The 20,589-nt window shown below is 41.6% G+C and overlaps 1 protein-coding gene across 2 annotated transcripts in view; it reads left to right on the top strand.

Annotated features, from left to right (window-relative positions):
- The window catches only part of LOC128696069 (uncharacterized), a 218,843-nt gene that overhangs the window by 27,680 nt on the left and 170,574 nt on the right, over positions 1 to 20,589 (top strand). Inside the window, exons 1-2 of one of the 2 annotated variants that reach the window (XM_070094937.1) lie at positions 10,640 to 11,192; positions 18,426 to 18,658. In XM_070094937.1, coding sequence (XP_069951038.1) covers positions 18,487 to 18,658 — 172 coding nt within the window. In that variant the 5' untranslated portion in view covers positions 10,640 to 11,192; positions 18,426 to 18,486. Of the gene's footprint in view, positions 1 to 10,639; positions 11,193 to 18,425; positions 18,659 to 20,589 lie in introns of those variants that run through there. The other variant, XM_070094938.1, reaches the window with a different exon arrangement.

The following is a 20,589-nucleotide window of genomic DNA, read 5'->3' as shown; positions in this document are numbered from 1 at the left end:
CGAGGCTTCTAGACACCGTCGGCGTCTAAGGTCTTGTTCGATGAGAACGAGTTTTGCCTCATCCCAGTTCATCAAATGCCCCATCGAGTCTCTGTGGAGGACACAGGCGTACCTTAAGTCGTCTCTATTACTGGCATTTCCATGCTCGTTCAGGTGGACCGCAAGATCTCTGCCAGTTTTGCCTACATATTTCTTGGGACAGAATCCACAGGGGATGGTGTAGACGCAGGCTGTGGAAGTTAGAGGTGTGGGGCTGCGTCTCGTAGTGACGTCTTTGATAGATGATGTGTTTATGGTGGAAACATTTATGTTACTCTTAGCAAGTGCCTGGCGAATATTCGTGGCAACATCACCACATGGGAGCACTATGAACTGCTTTGAGGGCTGTTCGAAGCTATATTCAACAAGCCGCCCATAGAACCTCTTTAAGTCGTCTCTATTACTGGCATTTCCATGCTCGTTCAGGTGGACCGCAAGATCTCTGCCAGTTTTGCCTACATATTTCTTGGGACAGAATCCACAGGGGATGGTGTAGACGCAGGCTGTGGAAGTTAGAGGTGTGGGGCTGCGTCTCGTAGTGACGTCTTTGATAGATGATGTGTTTATGGTGGAAACATTTATGTTACTCTTAGCAAGTGCCTGGCGAATATTCGTGGCAACATCACCACATGGGAGCACTATGAACTGCTTTGAGGGCTGTTCGAAGCTATATTCAACAAGCCGCCCATAGAACCTCTAAGCAGTTAATAGATTTTAAACCCAGTAAAACCAGCATTCTGCTGTCACACTGAATGCGGAAATTAATGCCAACAAAAACTGGCAGCATAAGAGAGGCACTTAACTCAGCTGTAACATTTTAGCAACACGCACTTTTATGACGAGTCTATGAGCGCTGTAAATACTGTTAATGAAATGGAAGTGTTTGAGGTACAAAGGAAAAATCGAGTACAATCTGTGGCCGCGTGAAATTTGGCTGTGTATACGAGCTTAGCGAAAGTGCGAGCCTAGTGGAAGAGTAGGAACCTTGTGGAGTACGAATCTAGTGGAGGAGTAGAAACCTAGTGGAGGAGTAGGAACCTAGTGGATGAGTACGAACCTAGTGGAGTACGAGCCTAATGGATGAATAGGAACCTTGTGGAGGAGTACGAGCCTAGTGGAAGAGTAGGAACCTTGTGGAGGAGTACGAGCCTAATCGAAGAGTACGAACCTTGTGGAGGAGTACGAGCCTAATCGAATAGTACGAATCTTATGGAGGAGTACGGACCTAATGGAAGAGTATGAAACTTGTGGAGTAGGAATCTAGTGGAGGAGTAGGAGCCTAGTGGAGGAGTAGGAACCTAGTGGAAGAGTACGAACCTAGTGGCGTACGAGCCTAATGGATGAATAGGAACCTTGTGGAGGAGTACGAGCCTAATGAATGAATAGGAACCTTGTGGAGGAGTACGAGCCTAGTGGAAGAGTAGGAACCTTGTGGAGGAGTACGAGCCTAATCGAAGAGTACGAATCTTATGGAGGAGTACGTGCCTAGTCGAAGAGTATGAGCCTAATGGAAGAGTACAAACCTTGAGGAAGAGAACGCGCCTAATGGAAGAGTAGGAACCTTGTGGAGTACGAGCCTAAAAGAGTAGGAAGGAACCTCGTGGAGTACAAGCCTAGTGAAAGAGTAGGAACCTTGTGGAGGAGTACGAGCCTAGTGGAGGGGTACGAGCCTAGTGGAAGAGTACAAACCGAGCCTTGTGGAGTACGAGCCTAGTGAAAGAGCTGGAACCTTGTGGAGTACGAGCCTACCTACCTGCCTGGAGTCTACCTGGAGGTCATTCCTAGGGTCAACGCCCCCGCGGCCCAGTCCTTGACCAGCCCTCCTGGTGGATCAGGGTATAATAACCAGGATGTTAATGCTGGCCGCACGCAATCCAACGTACGAACCATAGCCCGGCTGATCGGGTATTGATTTTAGGTATCTGTCCAGTTCCCTCTTGAAGGCAGTCAGTGGTCTATTGGTAATTCCTCTTATGCATGGTGGAAAGCTGTTGAACAGTCTTGGGCCCCGGACACTTGCTGTGTTTTCTCGTAGTGTTTTCATGGCGTTCCGGTTTTACATTAAATGGGGTATGTAACACCATCTGCCCAGTCTTTAGCTTTCGTAGGAAGTGATTTTTGTGTGCAGATTTGAGACAACTCCCTCTAGGCTTTTCCAGGTGTAAATTATGATGTTTCTTTCTCGCCTGCGTTCCAGGGAGTACAGTAATTAAGGTGCTTGACTAAACTTATTCGTGCAGTGAGGGTTCTCTGTACATTCTCTAGATCTTCGATTTCACCTGCCTTGAATGGGGCTGTTAAGTGTACGGCAGTATTCCAGCCTAGAGAGAATAGGTGACTTAAAAAGGATCATCATTGGCATGACATCCCTTGTTTTGAAAGTTCTCATTATCCATCCTGTCACTTTCGTCCCAGATGTGATAGTGACACTGTTGTGATCCTTGAAGGTGAGATCCTCTGAAATTAACACTCCCAAGTCGTTCACATTACTTTCTCGCTCTGTTGTGTAGAGTTTGTAGCACATATACTCTGTTCTAGTCTAGTGGAAAGATACGAAAACCTTGTGGAGGAGCACGTCTGTCCACAGTTGCTTTTGTCAAATGGTTACTAGCTAACCTCCCATGAAGGTGGTCTCACACCTACTGTGGGTTTGGTTGGCTGATCTGTTTACCGTGGCCCCAGGTTGTCAGCCTGGCCAAGCAAGTATATACTGAACGTGCTGGGTAATGACACCTCCATTTTTATATTGATGTAATTAGGGAAGAAACTCGAGAGAGAAATGAGTATGGGTTGAAGATAATGGGAATTATCGGTATTAACAGCCTAGTTGAATACAATATTTATTACTTAGGGCGGGACATGTACAGTACATCCAGGCATGTAGTACGCTGAAAGAGTATGTATTTGTCAGTGTATATACGCAGAGAGGTTATCAGTGTATACATACAGAGAGCTTTATATCGGTGTATATACACGGACAGGTGTATATCAGTGCATATAATGTAAAAAAGAGTTGTATATATTAGTATGTATACACCGAAAGGTGTATATATCTGTATATTCACCAATTGGAGTATATATTTCAGTGAATATACATCAAGAGGTATATATCTCTGTATATACTCTGAGTTTATTATAATCCTTACATTAGGAATTAAAGCATTCTTTGACTGGTGGTGTGCAGGTTGCCCACATCATGCAGTAGAAAGGCTTTAAACCCAGGCCTCCAACACAGATGCACATACACATCTAATTTACCCTTGCAGTCATCATCTAAATATTGTTACTGTCATATTTCAAATCTCATTTGAATATAAACAAAGATAGGCAGAATGCTTGAAATTTGAGAAATTAGCATATAAATTACCAAACACAATTAATTCAGCATAAATCGTGGAAAGTGAACGTTTGGGTCTCTTATGTTTTATGACATATGCGTTAATAAAAAAAATAATGAAAAAATATAGGGAATAACAAAACATTTTTAAAATAAAGGCATAAAAAGGGTATATATAAAACCTTTATTTGAATGATACAGTAGAACCTATAGTTACACACCGATGAATACAGGAGTTTGGGAATTTATATGCATGCAGACTTGTAAAGATTAAGGAAACTTTTAAATTAAGTTGTAAAGCTCCTGAGTTCTTCAGACGCCGGTTGGGAACCCATGATACAGCAGACGTTCCCTGGGATGCCACACTGACACACTGGAAAAGAGAGATGGCAGACCTCGGGTCTAGTGGCTTCGATGAGTGGAATCCTCCTCTAGGAGAAAGTCCATGGCATCCTTTTTCCAGACGTAAGGAGTCTGATCGTATAGGAATGAAGTGGTACTGGTGGGCCAAGTTCTTATACTTGTTAAGTTTGTGATCTTCCCTTTGATCAGCAGCACCGCCCTGCTGACCAGCACAAATACAATTCCACACCAGTCTACCGTTCATCCAGGGGGATACAATGTGATTCCATGAGGGCGGCTGGTGGGCGTATCTGAGTGTGTACTCACCTAGTTGAGGTTTCAGGGGCCGAGTCCTAGCTCTTGGCCCCGCCTCTTCACTGGTCGCTACTAGGTCACTCTCCCTGAACCGTGAGCTTTATCATACCTCTGCTTAAAGCTATGTATGGATCCTGCCTCCACTACATCGCTTCCCAAACTGTTCCACTTCCTGACTACTCGGTGTGTGTACTCACCTAATTGTGGTTGCAGGGGTCGAGACTCAGCTCCTGGCCCCGCCTCTTCACTGATCGTTACTGGGTCCTCTCTCTCTCTGCTTCCTGAGCTTTGTCATACCTCTTCTTAAAACTATGTATGGTTCCTGCCTCCACTACTTCACTTGCTAGGCTATTCCACTTGCTGACAACTCTATGACTGAAGAAATACTTCCTAACGTCCCTGTGACTCGTCTGAGTCTTCAGCTTCCAGTTGTGACCCCTTGTCCCTGTGTCCCCTCTCTGGAACATCCTATCTCTGTCCACCTTGTCTATTCCCCGCAGTATCTTGTATGTCGTTATCATGTCTCCCCTGACCCTTCTGTCCTCCAGTGTCGTCAGTCCGATTTCCCTTAACCTTTCCTCGTACGACATTCCCTTGAGCTCTGGGACTAGCCTTGTTGCAAACCTTTGTACTTTCTCTAACTTCTTGACGTGCTTGACCAGGTGTGGGTTCCAGACTGGTGCTGCATACTCCAGTATGGGCCTAACATACACAGTGTACAGTGTCTTGAACGATTCCTTATTAAGGTATCGGAACGCTATTCTCAGGTTTGCCAGGCGCCCGTATGCTGCAGCAGTTATTTGGTTGATGTGTGCCTCCGGTGATGTGGTCGGTGTTATGGTCACCCCAAGGTCTTTCTCCCTGAGTGAGGTCTGTAGTCTTTGTCTACCTAGCCTATACTCTGTCTGCGGTCTTCTTTGCCCCTCCCCAATCTTCATGACTTTGCATTTGGCTGGATTGAATTCGAGAAGCCAGTTACTGGACCACATGTCCAGCCTGTCCAGGTCTCTTTGCAGTCCTGCCTCATCCTCGTCCGATTTAATTCTTCTCATCAACTTCATGTCATCTGCGAACAGGGACACTTCAGAGTCTATTCCTTCCATCATGTCGTTCACATATATCAAAAATAGCACTGGTCCTAGAACTGACCCCTGTGGGACCCCGCTCGTAACAGGCGCCCACTGTGATACCTCTTCACGTACCATGACTCGTTGCTGCCTCCCTGTCAGGTATTCCCTTATCCATTGCAGTGCCCTCCCTTTTACATGCGCCTGATCCTCCAGCTTCTGCACTAATCTCTTGTGGGGAACTGTGTCAAAGGCCTTCGTGCAGTCTAGGAAAACGCAATCTACCCACCCCTCTATCTCGTGTCTTACTTCTGTTACCTTGTCATAAAACTCCAGGAGGTTTGTGATACAGGATTTGCCTTCCATGAACCCATGCTGGTTTTCATTTATAATCTTGTTCCTTTCCAGGTGTTCGACCACTCTCCTCCTGATATAATCTTCTCCATGACTTTGCACACAATACATGTCCGAGACACAGGTCTGTAGTTTAGTGCCTCGTTTCTGTTTCCTTTCTTAAATATGGGGACTACATTAGCTGTCTTCCATTTCTCAGGTAGTTGCCCAGTTTCAAGGGATGTGATGAAGATTGTGGTTAGAGGCACGCACAGCATCTCTGCTCCTTCTCTAAGGACCCATGGGGAGATGTTGTCCGGTCCCATCGCCTTTGAGGTGTCAAGGTCACTTAAGAGCTTCTTCACCTCCTCCTCAGTTGTTCGTATGTCATCCAACACTTGTTGGTATATTCCCTCTTGATGTTCCCTTCTGTGCTGTCTTCCCACAGCCCTTCCTGTCTCTGCTGTAAAAACTTCCTTAAATCTCCTGTTCAGCTCCTCACATACCTCCTGATCATTTCTTGTGAGTTCTCCACCTTCTGTCCTTAATCTGATCACCTGGTCTTTGACTGTTGTCTTCCTCCTGATGTGGCTATACAACAGTTTCGGGTCAGTCTTGATTATCGATGCTATGTCATTTTCATACTGTCGCTGGGCCTCCCTCCTTACTTGTGCATACTCATTCCTGGCTCTGCGACTGGTCTCCCTATTTTCGTGTGTTCTCTGCCTTCTGTACTTTTTCCATTCTCTATTGCACTTTGTTTTTGCCTCCTTACACCGTCGGGTAAACCAGGGGCTCGTTCTGGTCTTCCCGTTGTTACTGTTGCCCTTGGGAATAAACTTTTCCACTGCCTCCTTGCATTTTGTTGTTACATATTCCATCATTTCATTTACTGGCTTTCCTGCCAATTCTCTGTCCCACTGGACCTCCCGTGTGTGTGTGTGTGTGTGTGTGTGTGTGTGTGTGTGTGTGTGTGTGTGTGTGTGTGTGTGTGTGTGTGTGTGTGTGTGTGCGTGTATAATATATATATATATATATATATATATATATATATATATATATATATATATTCAACAAGTCGGCCGTCTCCCACCGAGGCAGGGTGACCCAAAAAAGAAAGAAAATCCCCAAAAAGAAAATACTTTCATCATCATTCAACACTTTCACCACACTCACACATTATCACTGTTTTTGCAGAGGTGCTCAGAATACAACAGTTTAGAAGCATATACGTATAAAGATACACAACATATCCCTCCAAACTGCCAATATCCCAAAACCCCTCCTTTAAAGTGCAGGCATTGTACTTCCCATTTCCAGGACTCAAGTCCGACTATATGAAAATAACCGGTTTCCCTGAATCCCTTCACTAAATATTACCCTGCTCACACTCCAACAGATCGTCAGGTCCCAAGTATCATTCGTCTCCATTCACTCCTATCTAACACGCTCATGCACGCTTGCTGGAAGTCCAAGCCCCTCGCCCACAAAACCTCCTTTACCCCCTCTTTCCAACCCTTTCGAGGACGACCCCTACCCCTCCTTCCTTCCCCTATAGATTTATATGCTTTCCATGTCATTCTACTTTGATCCATTCTCTCTAAATGACCAAACCACCTCAACAACCCCTCTTCTGCCCTCTGACTAATGCTTTTATTAACTTCACACCTTCTCCTAATTTCCACATTCCGAATTTTCTGCATAATATTTACACCATACATTGCCCTTAGACAGGACATCTCCACTGCCTCCAACCGTCTCCTCGCTGCTGCATTTACCACCCAAGCTTCACATCCATATAAGAGTGTTGGTACTACTATACTTTCATACATTCCCTTCTTTGCCTCCATAGATAACGTTTTTTGACTTGAGTGGTGCGTTGAGGTATACCTCAACGAACCACTCACCTTTTTTCCCTCATCAATTCTATGATTAACCTCATCCTTCATAAATCCATCCGCCGACACGTCAACTCCCAAATATCTGAAAACATTCACTTCTTCCATACTCCTCCTCCCCAATTTGATATCCAATTTTTCTTTATCTAAATCATTTGATACCCTCATCACCTTACTCTTTTCTATGTTCACTTTCAACTTTCTACCTTTACACACATTCTCAAACTCATCCACTAACCTTTGCAATTTTTCTTTAGAATCTCCCATAAGCACAGTATCATCAGCAAAAAGTAACTGTGTCAATTCCCATTTTGAATTTGATTCCCCATAATTTAACCCCACCCCTCTCCCGAACACCCTAGCATTTACTTCTTTTACAACCCCATCTATAAATATATTAAACAACCATGGTGACATTACACATCCCTGTCTAAGACCTACTTTTACCGGGAAGTATTCTCCCTCTCTTCTACACACCCTAACCTGAGCCTCACTATCCTCATAAACTCTTAACAGCATTTAGTAACTTACCACCTATTCCATATACTTGCAACATCTGCCACATTGCTCCTCTATCCACTCTATCATATGCCTTTTCTAAATCCATAAATGTAATAAAAACTTCCCTACCTTTATCTAAATACTGTTCACATATATGCTTCAATGTAAACACTTGATCTACATATCCCCTACCCACTCTGAAGCCTCCCTGTTCATCCGCAATCCTACGTTCTGTCTTACCTCTAATTCTTTCAATTATAACCCTACCATACACTTTTCCTGGTATACTCAGTAAACTTATTCCTCTATAATTTTTACAATCTCTTTTGTCCCCTTTCCCTTTATATAAAGGGACTATACATGCTCTCCGCCAATCCCTAGGTACCTTCCCCTCTTTCATACATTTATTAAACAAAAGTACCAACCACTCCAACACTATATCCCCCCCTGCTTTTAACATTTCTGTCATGATCCCATCAGTTCCAGCTGCTTTACCCCCTTTCATTCTACGTAATGCCTCACGTACCTCCACTACACTTACATTCTGCTCTTCTTCACTCCTAAAAGATGGTATACCTCCGAACAAGACAAACTAATAATCCTAGCTTAAAAAGCAACGACCGTTTTGTCGGATAAGCAAAATAAAAATTAATTTATGCAATAACTGCTCTCGTGGACCGTAGGTAAGGTTCAGGAATGCTTTCATGCAGATCCGCAGTAACGCCCACGAGATGACATATCTTCGTAATTTGTTAGTCACTGCATCGTGAATTCTCTGGTGAATGTATAAATATATTTACCAAGTACTAACGTATAGTGTATGTGGTGCAGAGACTGTGTCCCACCCTACATGTAGTTGGATACTATTTAAACACAACACTGCACTGATATGCATCGGTAAGAATTTTTTATACCTAGTAACATATACCTTGATAATGATTCATGTCGGTCACAGGTTATATACACCGTGAGGTGTATGTCTCGCAGTGTATACACGCAAAGAGTTTAATTCCTACGTTAGGGATTAGAGCATTTTTGACTGGTGGTGGACAAGTAACAGTCTTAATGACCCTCATATAGTCGATAGGCTCTAAATCCCGTTAACCAACCACGCAAACCATCATCAAGTACTGTTTTTTACCCTTGTGGTTTAACTACATACCCTGTTCATCTGTTCATGACTTTACTGAATAATGCTGAGTGTTGATATTAATGACTTTCGACACACATACGTACAGTGTTGAGTTCTTAACGTATTGAGGGCTTTGTTACCGACTAGTATCCTATTAACAAACCAACACGTCAGTTGGAAAACAGACACAATGGTGGATACATTAAAATGAAATGATTGACATATTTCTAATTGTGGAAAACAAGGGAAGAATAAAAATAGGAACCTGCGAATTTTAAAATGGAGGAACATAAATACGAGACACTCAGAATTTTAAGAGATAATTTGATGAGAGCCGTTTCCGGCGAGACGTGTCATGTCGAGGCTCAAAATGAATTCTGCCGCTTCCAGCAGCAGCCAGGTAATTACTTCGCCAATTATCTAATACCACAAGATTCTCTGAACTGACGCATTTCTTGGGCCCTCTCACTTACTCGGTTGGTTGATTAATGAGGTTTAAAGCCTATCAACTACACGACGTTCATCATCAGTCGCGAATATTTTAATACCTATAACAGTGATTAAACTTTCAGTATAATATATATATATATATATATATATATATATATATATATATATATATATATATATATATATATATATATATATATATATATATATATATATATATATATATATATATATATATATATATATATATATATATATAATATATATATATATATATGTCGTGCCGAATATGTAAAACTGGTCAATTAGCATGCCCACGGCATGCTAGACTTAAAATTAGTAAGCCAGTGTTCTAACCACTAGGACTGGCTTGCCATGGATTCGAGTCCAGCCCGTTTCCTGAGTTGCGCCACCTTTGTTTACATTCCAGTATTACCGTGAGATGCACTGTCTGCTAAATCGCCAATTTTTTTTTTTTTATAAAGTTCGTTTTCTTCTTGGCAGCGTCAAGCTCCCACTGCTCGTTGTCTACTTAATCACTTGCAGCCCAGGAATCATTGCATATCTAGTGGTCTCACCAAGCTTTAAATTGCATAGTATTGCATTTTTGTTTTATGGGACCATTGTGTAATTTGCTACAAGGCCTATTTTCCTTTAAAGATCAAAAGTCAATAAAATCAGTAATCTTCACCTGGGTTGGTTCCAGAGGCAACGTTAACAAATTGGTGGGTGCCGCCAAAGCCAACTTAGAGACACAAACGTACTTAGCCTTTACTAAACAATTTAAAACAGGATCCTATATTTTATAGGTTTACACTATGTGAAGAGACGTTCGGTATGCATGTCCTATTTGTGGAAAAGTGGACGAGTAGTGTCACTTGGTGTAAGCCCGAGTTGAACCAAAATAAAAACGTACCAAATGGTCACACTTGCTAAGTCCACTGGGAAGTTGGAGCCCCAGGGAATATCTTGAGTTCCCAAGGTCCAGCCACTCACCTGCTCTATCACTTAAAACAAATAAATACCATTCGTGTGAAAGACAATCCAAGATGAGTATTCTCACAGAAGTTTTGTAATATTCATACAATTCATCGCAAAACTGATTGAGCTTTTTATGGGGGTGTTTTTTCTGGCCAGAAAGTAAAACATCATACAGGGCGCGTGGCAGAAGTTCGTCTAGTCCAGTCACGTCTCCAACGTTGGATGAGGACCATTTGAATGCCTCTCATTACTCTATCTCCAACAAGAAATATTGTGAGATAACAAGTACATAAAGTCGTCATGCTCACAGAGGAAGAGGACCTGATCATCCGATGAAGTATACACGAGTTATAAGAGAGTAAAAGGGTTTTGTTTTGGTGGTCGCTCGTACGTCCGCCAACAGGTGTGAGTGGCTGCAAGGTACAAGTCGTGCAGGAGCGGTCCACTACCTCCCTCACACCGCAGTCCCCACTCCTCTACACATTAATATCCAGTGCCCGGTGTGCCTCAATTAAGTGTCCTCTGGTGAATTATAATGTGACAGCCGTCTTGTGTGTCCTCAGAGCAGGTGGTGATGTGATTTATAGCAGCTGATGAGCTGATAGAGTGCGAGTGTCAAGCTACGACAGGTGATGAGGTGTGGTGGTGCTCTCAGACACAATCATGAGACACCAGGGAATTATACGTGTGTATAACACATACGTCAGTGTTAAAGTGCCTTAGATGACACTAGTGCCATGGAGGGCAGAACTTAAAGTATAGAGTAAACGTGAAAAACGGCAAACAGGAGTGGGCAGGTAAGCGTTGGTACAATTTTTATATATATGCAAGTTATTTCTAGTTTTTGCAGTGTAGGAATTTATTTAAAAGGCCAATAAATAATGTTAGATACAACATTATTTATTTGGAACGTATTTTGTTCAACCCTTTTAATTGCTTTCCTTCTCGTTCAAAAAAAAAAAAAAAATAAGAATGCAATAATTTGTCTTTCTCTTCACGTCTTTATTTCAGACCTCCCTTTCCCAAAATGTTGTAATATAATAATAATAATAATAATAATAATAATAATAATAAGAATAATATATAATGGTTATGTTGCGGGGAGTGGGAACCACGAACTAAAGGAAGTGTGGGAGCTTGCACACATTACAAACCTAGTAGCACTTCCAAGGCTACACTAGTCAAAAAGAGACATGCAGTATAATGCCATTCTTTAATGACAACTCCCATGGATTACGCGAAACGTCATTAAAGGTCTTTCATCGTGTCGGTATTTTATACTTAATATTAGCTAAACATTGGTGTATACGCCAAGATGTATATATCTCACAATGTATATAAACTGAGAATTTACTTTTATCACTAAAAAAAGTATTAACGTAACTTTGCTGATGTACAGGTGAAATGCAATCTTAACTAATGATCCTCGTGCAGTCAATAGACTTTAAACCTCACACACTAACCAACCAAGGCTAATCCGAATATAACGTTAAGCTCCTATTTTTAATGCAATAATAATAAAATAATAATTATGATCAGTATTTATCATTGCTCATACATCTGTATATTAATCCTGAAAAATCCAACCAACCTATACCACTTGAAAGTTGAAAGACAAGGGCCAGGAGCTGACGCTCGTTGCCAATAAACACAGAGTACAAATTTGACTTCAAAACTCCTTTTGGTATTAGAGACAGGAAGCCCATAGCCTATCAAATCTCTACCAAAAAACGATGTATTCAACCATCCAAACGTATCCCAACACCTCAAACCCATTCTCTTTGCTGATGACACGACTTATGTCATCTCTCACCCTAATCTTGTCACCCTCAACACCATTGTGAATGAGGAGCTGATTAAAATATCGACTTGGATGACAGCCAATAAACTTACGCTTAACACTGACAAAACCTACTATATTATGTTTGGTAGCAGAGCAGGAGATGCACAAATTAACATTAAGATTGACAACACTCTAATTACCAGAAATAATGGGGGAAAATTCCTAGGCTTATACCTTGACAACAACCTGAATTTCAGCACCCATATCCAGCATATAGCCAAAAAAGTATCCAAAACGGTTGGGATCCTCTCCAAGATACGATACTACGTGCCGCAAAATGCCCTTCTCACACTATACCACTCACTTATTTATCCATACCTCACCTATGCTATTTGTGCTTGGGGATCAACTGCAGCAACACACCTAAAGCCAATAATAACCCAACAAAAAGCTGCAGTAAGAATAATCACTAAATCCCATCCCTGGCAACACCCCCCCCCCCACTCTTCATAGATCTAAACTTGCTCCCAGTTCAGTACATCCACACTTACTACTGTGCAATCTATATCTACAGGGCCTTAAACTCTAATATCAACCTTGACGTAAAACGCTTTCTTGATAGTTGTGACAGAACCCACAGGCATAACACCAGACACAAACATCTCTACGACATTCCCCGTGTCCGACTAAACCTTTACAAAAATTCAATGTATGTCAAAGGCCCTAAAATCTGGAATACCCTACCTGAGAACTCTAGAACTGCAGACACATTCATCACCTTCAAAACTACCATTAGAAAACATCTTATCTCCCTGATACACCCCGTCAACTAACTACACGAATACCACCTGGTGGTTCACACTTACACTCACTCACTCATTTGACCATAAACGGAAATATTAATCTCAGTCTTAAAATAATGAATCCTGTGATACTCCAATACTGAAACTATGTACTGTGCCAAAACAAAAGCATTCACATTGCTAAACTCACAAACTAGTATTTAGTCACTTAGCCATAATACCAACTTACCTCATAATTTGTAATATTTTACAATTAAGAATAAAACTAAGTATGCCCGAAATGCCTAGCCATGCTAAGCGTTCTAGTGGTACACTCTGTAATCACTATTTTACTACATGTAAACCAAACAATAACCAAATTTCTGTAAACTCAGCATTGTAATCCTTATAGAGAATAAACTTTGAATCCATATAGTGGCCAGACATCCCCTGTGTACTTATCCAAGCGACGTGAGCATCATCTGGCAAGCTGTATCTTTTTAAAGCTAAAACATTAAAAAAATGATCATTGCGAAGACTGTTGTTAATTTTAATGTATTATGGCAGGCAATTTTTAACATGACAAGTAACATGATAGGTTACAATTCCCTGTCTTCATCGCCAAGATCATCGCTCTCGCTGCGCTGTGTGTAACGACTAATGTTTTCATTCAGCAATGAATTTTATAAACAAAAACGTTTGCAGCATAAAAAGCCCACTTTCTCCACTTCTCTTCAGTTTATATAACAGTAATTTGAAACTCGAATATTACTCACCATCAAACTCGCTAATATGATCTTGTACAGGTATGTGGAAGATATTTTTCACTTGCTGAGATGACTACCAGGGAATTTCGATACTTTCTACACACTAGTCCACCACCTAGTGCCATCTGTAAACCTTAGATTAGAATGGGAAGTTAATAATCAACTTCCTTTAGCAGATGCACTTTATCACAACAATGCCACGATGACAACTGCGAAGAAAATGATAGGATGGATAGTGAGAACGTTCAAAACTAAGAGATGCCAAGCCAGTGATGACTTTTTAAATAACTTGTTCTCTGTAGGCTGAAATACTGCTGTACATTAACATCTCCATTCAAAGTAGGTGAAATTACAGATCTAGAGAATGTACAAAGAACCGTTACTGCACATATAAGTTCCGTCAAACACCTTAACTACTGGGAACGCTTGGAATCACTTGAGTTGTACTCTGGAACGCAGGCGAGAGAGATATATCATAATCTACACCTGGAAAATCCTAGAAGGAATGGTCTCTAGTCTGGACACAAATCACTCTCTACGAAAGCAAAAGACTGGGCAGGTGGTGCAAAATACCCCCAATAAAAAGTAGGGGCGCCATAAGCACACTTAGAGAAAATACAGTAAGTGTCCTGGGCCCAAGACTGTTCAACAGCCTCCCACCATGCATAAGGGGAATTACCAATAGACCCCTGGCTGCCTTCAAGAGGGAGCTGGACAGATATTTGAAGTCGGTGCCGGATCAGCCGGGTTGTGGTTCGTATGTTGGACTACGTGCGGCCAGCAGTAACAGCCTGGTTGATCAGGCCCTGATCCACTTGGAGGTCTGGTCGTGGACTGGGCCGCGGGGGCGTTGATTCCCGGAATACCCTCCAGCTAGGTAGACTCCAGGTTATTAAGATCCAAAGTTGGAATTTAATTTACAGTTTACAAGAAACCAACTCACGAGTCAAACTGCATTCATTACGTCAATCACCATGGTTTCACTTTTGTTTAGAACCTCAGGAATATGAAGCCTGAGTAAATTCAAGTAGGAAAAGAAAAATAACAGCCAGTTCAAACAGTTGGGTGTGCACAAAATGATTTATCTTAAAAATAAAAAAAAGTGTTTCCAAAAAAATAATAAAAAAACGCTTGAAACACTAGTGGTTAACAAGTTTCTTTCAACACTAGTGACTTCACAGGCAATCTGGAAAAGCGGGTAGTAGATATAAAGAAGTCAGTAAGGTACGTACAGTAAAGTTCAGCCCAGTTCTAGCATAAAATCACAACCAAACTATAAATCAGAAAGAAGCAAATATCGCACAAAACCATTTGCCAATTCAAATGGAAAACAATCGAGTCAGCATTGATTGAATCTGGAACAGACTTTACCCTATCAAAAGGGCTATGGAAAACCAGGTGCTATTGCCAAATCTGAATTAAAAAAAAATATTTATCAGTACCCAGCCTCACAAAAATAAGTTAGGGACACATAAAAAAAGAATTCACTCCAGTGACTGTTAAAACACTTTCATCCCAGGGAGCACAACGCCTGATTCAGTGACCACAACACCTAACTATCATCACCATGTCTTAAAATACTAATCTCAAACATCTAACTTCAATCAGTCTCTTTATCCGAATTTCAAACAGCCTGGCATAAAAGGAAATAGAGGAGCACCGCAGTAGGTCTGACCTGTGTTATACGGGGCTTGCATTCAATTCCATTTGTCCAGCTAGACAGCAGGTTTTTGGCGTCAAAAAGTCTTCAGAGCTCCCTAGACGGTAGTATTTGGCAACGAATCCTCGAGTCCCCTGTCTGAGTCACCCTCCACGCAGACATCAAGTCGCTGTTATCAGACATCCTTGAGGCACCTCTGGACGGCAGGTGTTTAATCAGGAATGCGAGTCACCTCAGATTGCGGGTGTGATTGAATCACTACAGACTACAGGTGTGACTCTGTCACTACAGATAGTGGGGTGTAACTCTTTGAATCGCCCCATACTACAGGTGTGACTCCTTGAGTCACCCCAGACAGCGGGCCTCCGATTGTTTGGTGTTCTCTGTTGAATGGAACTTTCGCCTTCATCGAGGAATGTCATCCCTCGGCTTATTGGCAATCATCCTTCACACTCTGTACGCTATACCATTTTGATGGCTCGTGATCTGAGGTATTCAAGGGACCCTCTCCATAGAGCTAGCCTAATTCCTTCTCATTCTCCAGGCGAGTTTCGAATAATAATAATAATAAAGCAGTAAAATAAACTTAAAAACAACGAAAACAAAATAAAAACAACAACATTCAGCACTCGGCTAGATCAAAGCTTGTTTGAGTCCTTTATTTTTCCTGAGCTAGGAAGCTGGCTAAGTGGATGGTTGGTTCATTAGGTTTAAAATCCTATCACAAGGGTCATTACAGCTGCATATCACCTGTACAGCACCAAAAATGCTTTAATCCTTAAAATAGGGACTCTAGTAAACTCTGCGTGTATACGTATATACGCGTCTCAGTATACACACACACACACACATATATATTATATATTAATATATTTTATTAACACACTGGCCGATTCCCACCAAGGCAGGGTGGCCCGAAAAAGAAAAACTTTCACCATCATTCACTCCATCACTGTCTTGCCAGAAGGGTGCTTTACACTACAGTTTTTAAACTGCAACATTAACACCCCTCCTTCAGAGTGCAGGCACTGTACTTCCCATCTCCAGGACTCAAGTCCGGCCTGCCGGTTTCCCTGAATCCCTTCATAAATGTTACTTTGCTCACACTCCAACAGCACGTCAAGTATTAAAAACCATTTGTCTCCATTCACTCCTATCAAACACGCTCACGCATGCCTGCTGGAAGTCCAAGCCCCTCGCACACAAAACCTCCTTTACCCCGTCCCTCCAACCTTTCCTAGACCGACCCCTACTCCGCCTTCCTTCCACCACAGACTGATACACTCTTGAAGTCATTCTGTTTCGCTCCATTCTCTCTACATGTCCGAACCACCTCAACAACCCTTCCTCAGCCCTCTGGACAACAGTTTTGGTAATCCCGCACCTCCTAACTTCCAAACTACGAATTCTCTGCATTATATTCACACCACACATTGCCCTCAGACATGACATCTCCACTGCCTCCATATATATATATATATATATATATATATATTATATATATATATTATATATATATATATATATATATATATATATATATATATATATATATATATATATATATATTATATATATATATTATATATATATATATACGTACATTCCTAAGTGTATATAATGATACACACCTCTCAGTGTATATACCCTTGTACATATGACAGTTGTAGGGTATCTTGACCTAGAGACAACCATACATTGTTAGCCGTTAAGCCCTACACGTAAAAAACGTCGAGTGCGATTCGTTTGGAAGCGCTAAGCCTGTAGTTGTTATGGGAGGTAATCAGGTATAATCCAAGGAAGGGGTCAGTTGTAATTTCTTGATTCAAGATTCCTTCACTAGCATCAAGACCCCCACCGTCCCACTTTAAAGAGATTTTGCAGTCTGTTTTTCTCCATATTGTACAGGAGCGACCACCAAACATCCAGATTGATCGAGCTTTGATTACTTTCAGTGAATTACCCACGCGGGCTTTGCGCTTCACGAAATGCAACAGTTCATAGTGTATAACTACAGAAGTTCCGGAAACAAGGAAAAAAGGGGTGGAAAAACCAGGTATCCTTGAGGTACACCACTGCCTTGGTTAAGACCACGCCCGACGCGGTGGTTAAGGCCGCGACCTACCTGGTGGTTAAGGCCACGACCGACCTGGTAGTTAAGGCCACGACAAACCTGGTGGTTAAGACCACACCCAACCTCGTCATTAAGACCACGTTTAGCCTGGTCATTAAGATCACGCCCGATCTGGTTAAGACCATTCCTGGTCATTAAGACTGCGCCCGACCTGGTGGTTAAGCACACGCGCCATCTGGTGTTTAAAGCGACCCTTGACCTGGTCGTTAAGATCTCACTCGATCTGGTCAAGAAACATTAGCGGGTAAGATTTAAACTGAAGGCTCAATACTCTATTTGTGAATCTTAATTGATGATGAAGATAATAATAATAAACTTCAGTAGTATAATTTTCTAAAACGTATATCTCAGATTAATTTACCGAGAGTTATTTTATGCATTAAAAAGTATTTGCTCCTTGTTCATCGAGTAACTTTAATATTAGCCTCTTCAAGATGGGGGATGTCTCTTAATGCTGATGACGTACTCAATCTATGGAATTGGAGCTGTCCCCACCTTCCTCGAGGCGAACTTGATTACCGACCTCCTACATTCCACCAGGCGCTGTATGATCAACCCCTCTACGGGTTTAGTACTTCCCCGTGAAAGAGTTATGAGGAAGAATGGGTGAGTAGGTTGCAAGCAGGAGCAGATAACTATAGATAATAAACATTTTTCTTAGGTTGTAGAGAGAAATCCTTTAAGGAGGTTCATTGATTCTGGTAAAGGGGACTTTGATCCAAGGAAATGAACCTGACCTACCCTTCCTTGGATCGAACCTGATTGCCTCCAATTTCCCCAGGAGCTGTCTGACCTTTACTGGTTTAGCGCTTTCCCTTGTATGTAATAATACTGTAGAGAGAAGTGAGATGTGAAGAAGCATGAGCAAGGAATATAGATACTAAACACTCATGTCTTTCTTTAGGTTGTAGAGAGAAACGAGGCGTGAAGAAGCATGGGTAAGGAATATAGATAATAAACACGGAATGCCCATCGGGCCGGGGGGTAGCACAGACGGAGGGGGTGTGTGTGATGAGGAGACTAACCCACCGGCCGTTCCCTGCAGACCTCCCCCGCCCCCGCCCCCACGACTCAACACCTGCATCCATGGTCGACCCATCAACACCAATGCCACCAATACTGATCCCAGCAGAGCAGGTAGGCACTCATAACCAATTTTGCTATCACATGCACTGTATATCGTGTAGAGCTAAACCCGTGTGGGTCATTTATTTCAAAGTGGTGGAGGCTCAATCTTTGACGAGTCAGACTCTTGGTGATCCTGTCACTTCTATCCTGTTTATCGGCCTAATATTATTGACAAGTGTAGGTTTAAGATGGTTGTAGTTTATATATAGTCTACTGTTGTAGGTCACACGGAAAATTCTTGCTTGAAATCATATCCTAGCCAGAATGTTGTGTAACGAAATTCCAGTCCTGCTGGTATACAAGTATTCACTGTATTAATGTCCGTGGGTTAAGACTATTTAGTTAAGTTACTAATATATATCAGAAACATTGCCGAAACAAAGGTCGAAAATTTCAGGACGAAACAAACATTTATCTTCTGCAAGTGTCGAATCAGCTGGGTTGTGATGGCTATGTGGCACCGCTGGCCGCTAGCATCAATAGCCTGGATGACCAGTCTGTTAACGGGAGGGTAGAGCAATCCTCAAATCCGGTCAGTTGTCACAGATATTTTGGTTAAAACGTATACGTGTATTGGAAAAATAGACACAAATGCAGTATAATGCGATCCTTTATTGACTACGTTTCGCCCACACACTGAGCTTTATCAAGCCACAAACATAGTCAATAAAGTGTCGCGTTATACTGCATTAGCGTCTTTTTTCCCATCGTGTCAGTATTTTATAAAATTTGTATTCGTATATTGCTGGGTATTTAATTAAAATTTGTATTCGTATATTGCTGAATATTTAATGGTATTAACTAAATTAAAAAAATCTGCTAACATTGAGCATGTCTTCCAGGAGTAATATGAGCTCTTGAGTTTGACTATTGTGGTATTATGCTCCTCATGACGCTAATATTTGTATATTTAAACAACGGCTTATGTTCAACGGCTCTTAGAATAATTAGAGAAACTCAGTTTATTTCTTTTTGACACGAAGGTCAGCTACGTAATGTAAGGAATCACGCAAGCTGTTTTTAATGATAATCCTCTCCGCTCTCCTCTGTTGCCCGTAACGCACTAGACAGATTGTACAACTCAAAACCGAAAGCTCCTGGATTTCATTCCTCATTCTTCGAAATGTATGAGCAAATTTCCGTACATCCCTAAGTCGCGTAGCAATACAAATAGGTACCTGCGTGGCAGTCGACTCTTCTGTCACATTCTAGACAAAAATGTTATGTTAATATGAAAAAACGGCTGTTGCACTGAAAAGCATTACGATAGTAATTGAATAAAATATAATAAAAAGCGTGTATCTGTGTATGTATACGTAAGAGAGCTTACTTTAATCCATATTGTAGAGATTAAGGTATTCTAGCTGTCATTGTCCCAAGGAAAATTGTAGCCATAGTAATCGACTTGCAACAGATAGCCTTTAGATCTACAGGATATATATATATATATATATATATATATATATATATATATATATATATATATATATATATATATATATATATATTTATATATATCTATATATATATATATATATATATATATATATATATATTTTATTATCACACTGGCCGATTCCCACCAAGGCAGGGTGGCCCGAAAAAGAAAAACTTTCACTATCATTCACTCCATCACTGTCTTGCCAGAAGGGTGCTTTACACTACAGTATTTAAACTGCAACATTAACACCCCTCCTTCAGAGTGCAGGCACTGTACTTCCCATCTCCAGGACTCAAGTCCGGCCTGCCGGTTTCCCTGAACCCCTTCATAAATGTTACTTTGCTCACACTCCAACAGCACGTCAAGTATTAAAAACCATTCGTCTCCACTCACTCCTATCAAACACGCTCACGCACGCCTGCTGGAAGTCCAAGCCCCTCGCACACAAAACCTCCTTTACCCCCTCCCTCCAACCTTTCCTAGGCCGACCCCTACCCCG

The sequence above is a fragment of the Cherax quadricarinatus genome, chromosome 48 (genome assembly GCF_038502225.1).
Source record: "Cherax quadricarinatus isolate ZL_2023a chromosome 48, ASM3850222v1, whole genome shotgun sequence".
Classification (NCBI taxonomy): domain Eukaryota; kingdom Metazoa; phylum Arthropoda; class Malacostraca; order Decapoda; family Parastacidae; genus Cherax; species Cherax quadricarinatus.
Note: the sequence above shows the minus strand (reverse complement) of the source record. Positions and strands in the feature narration are given on the sequence as shown.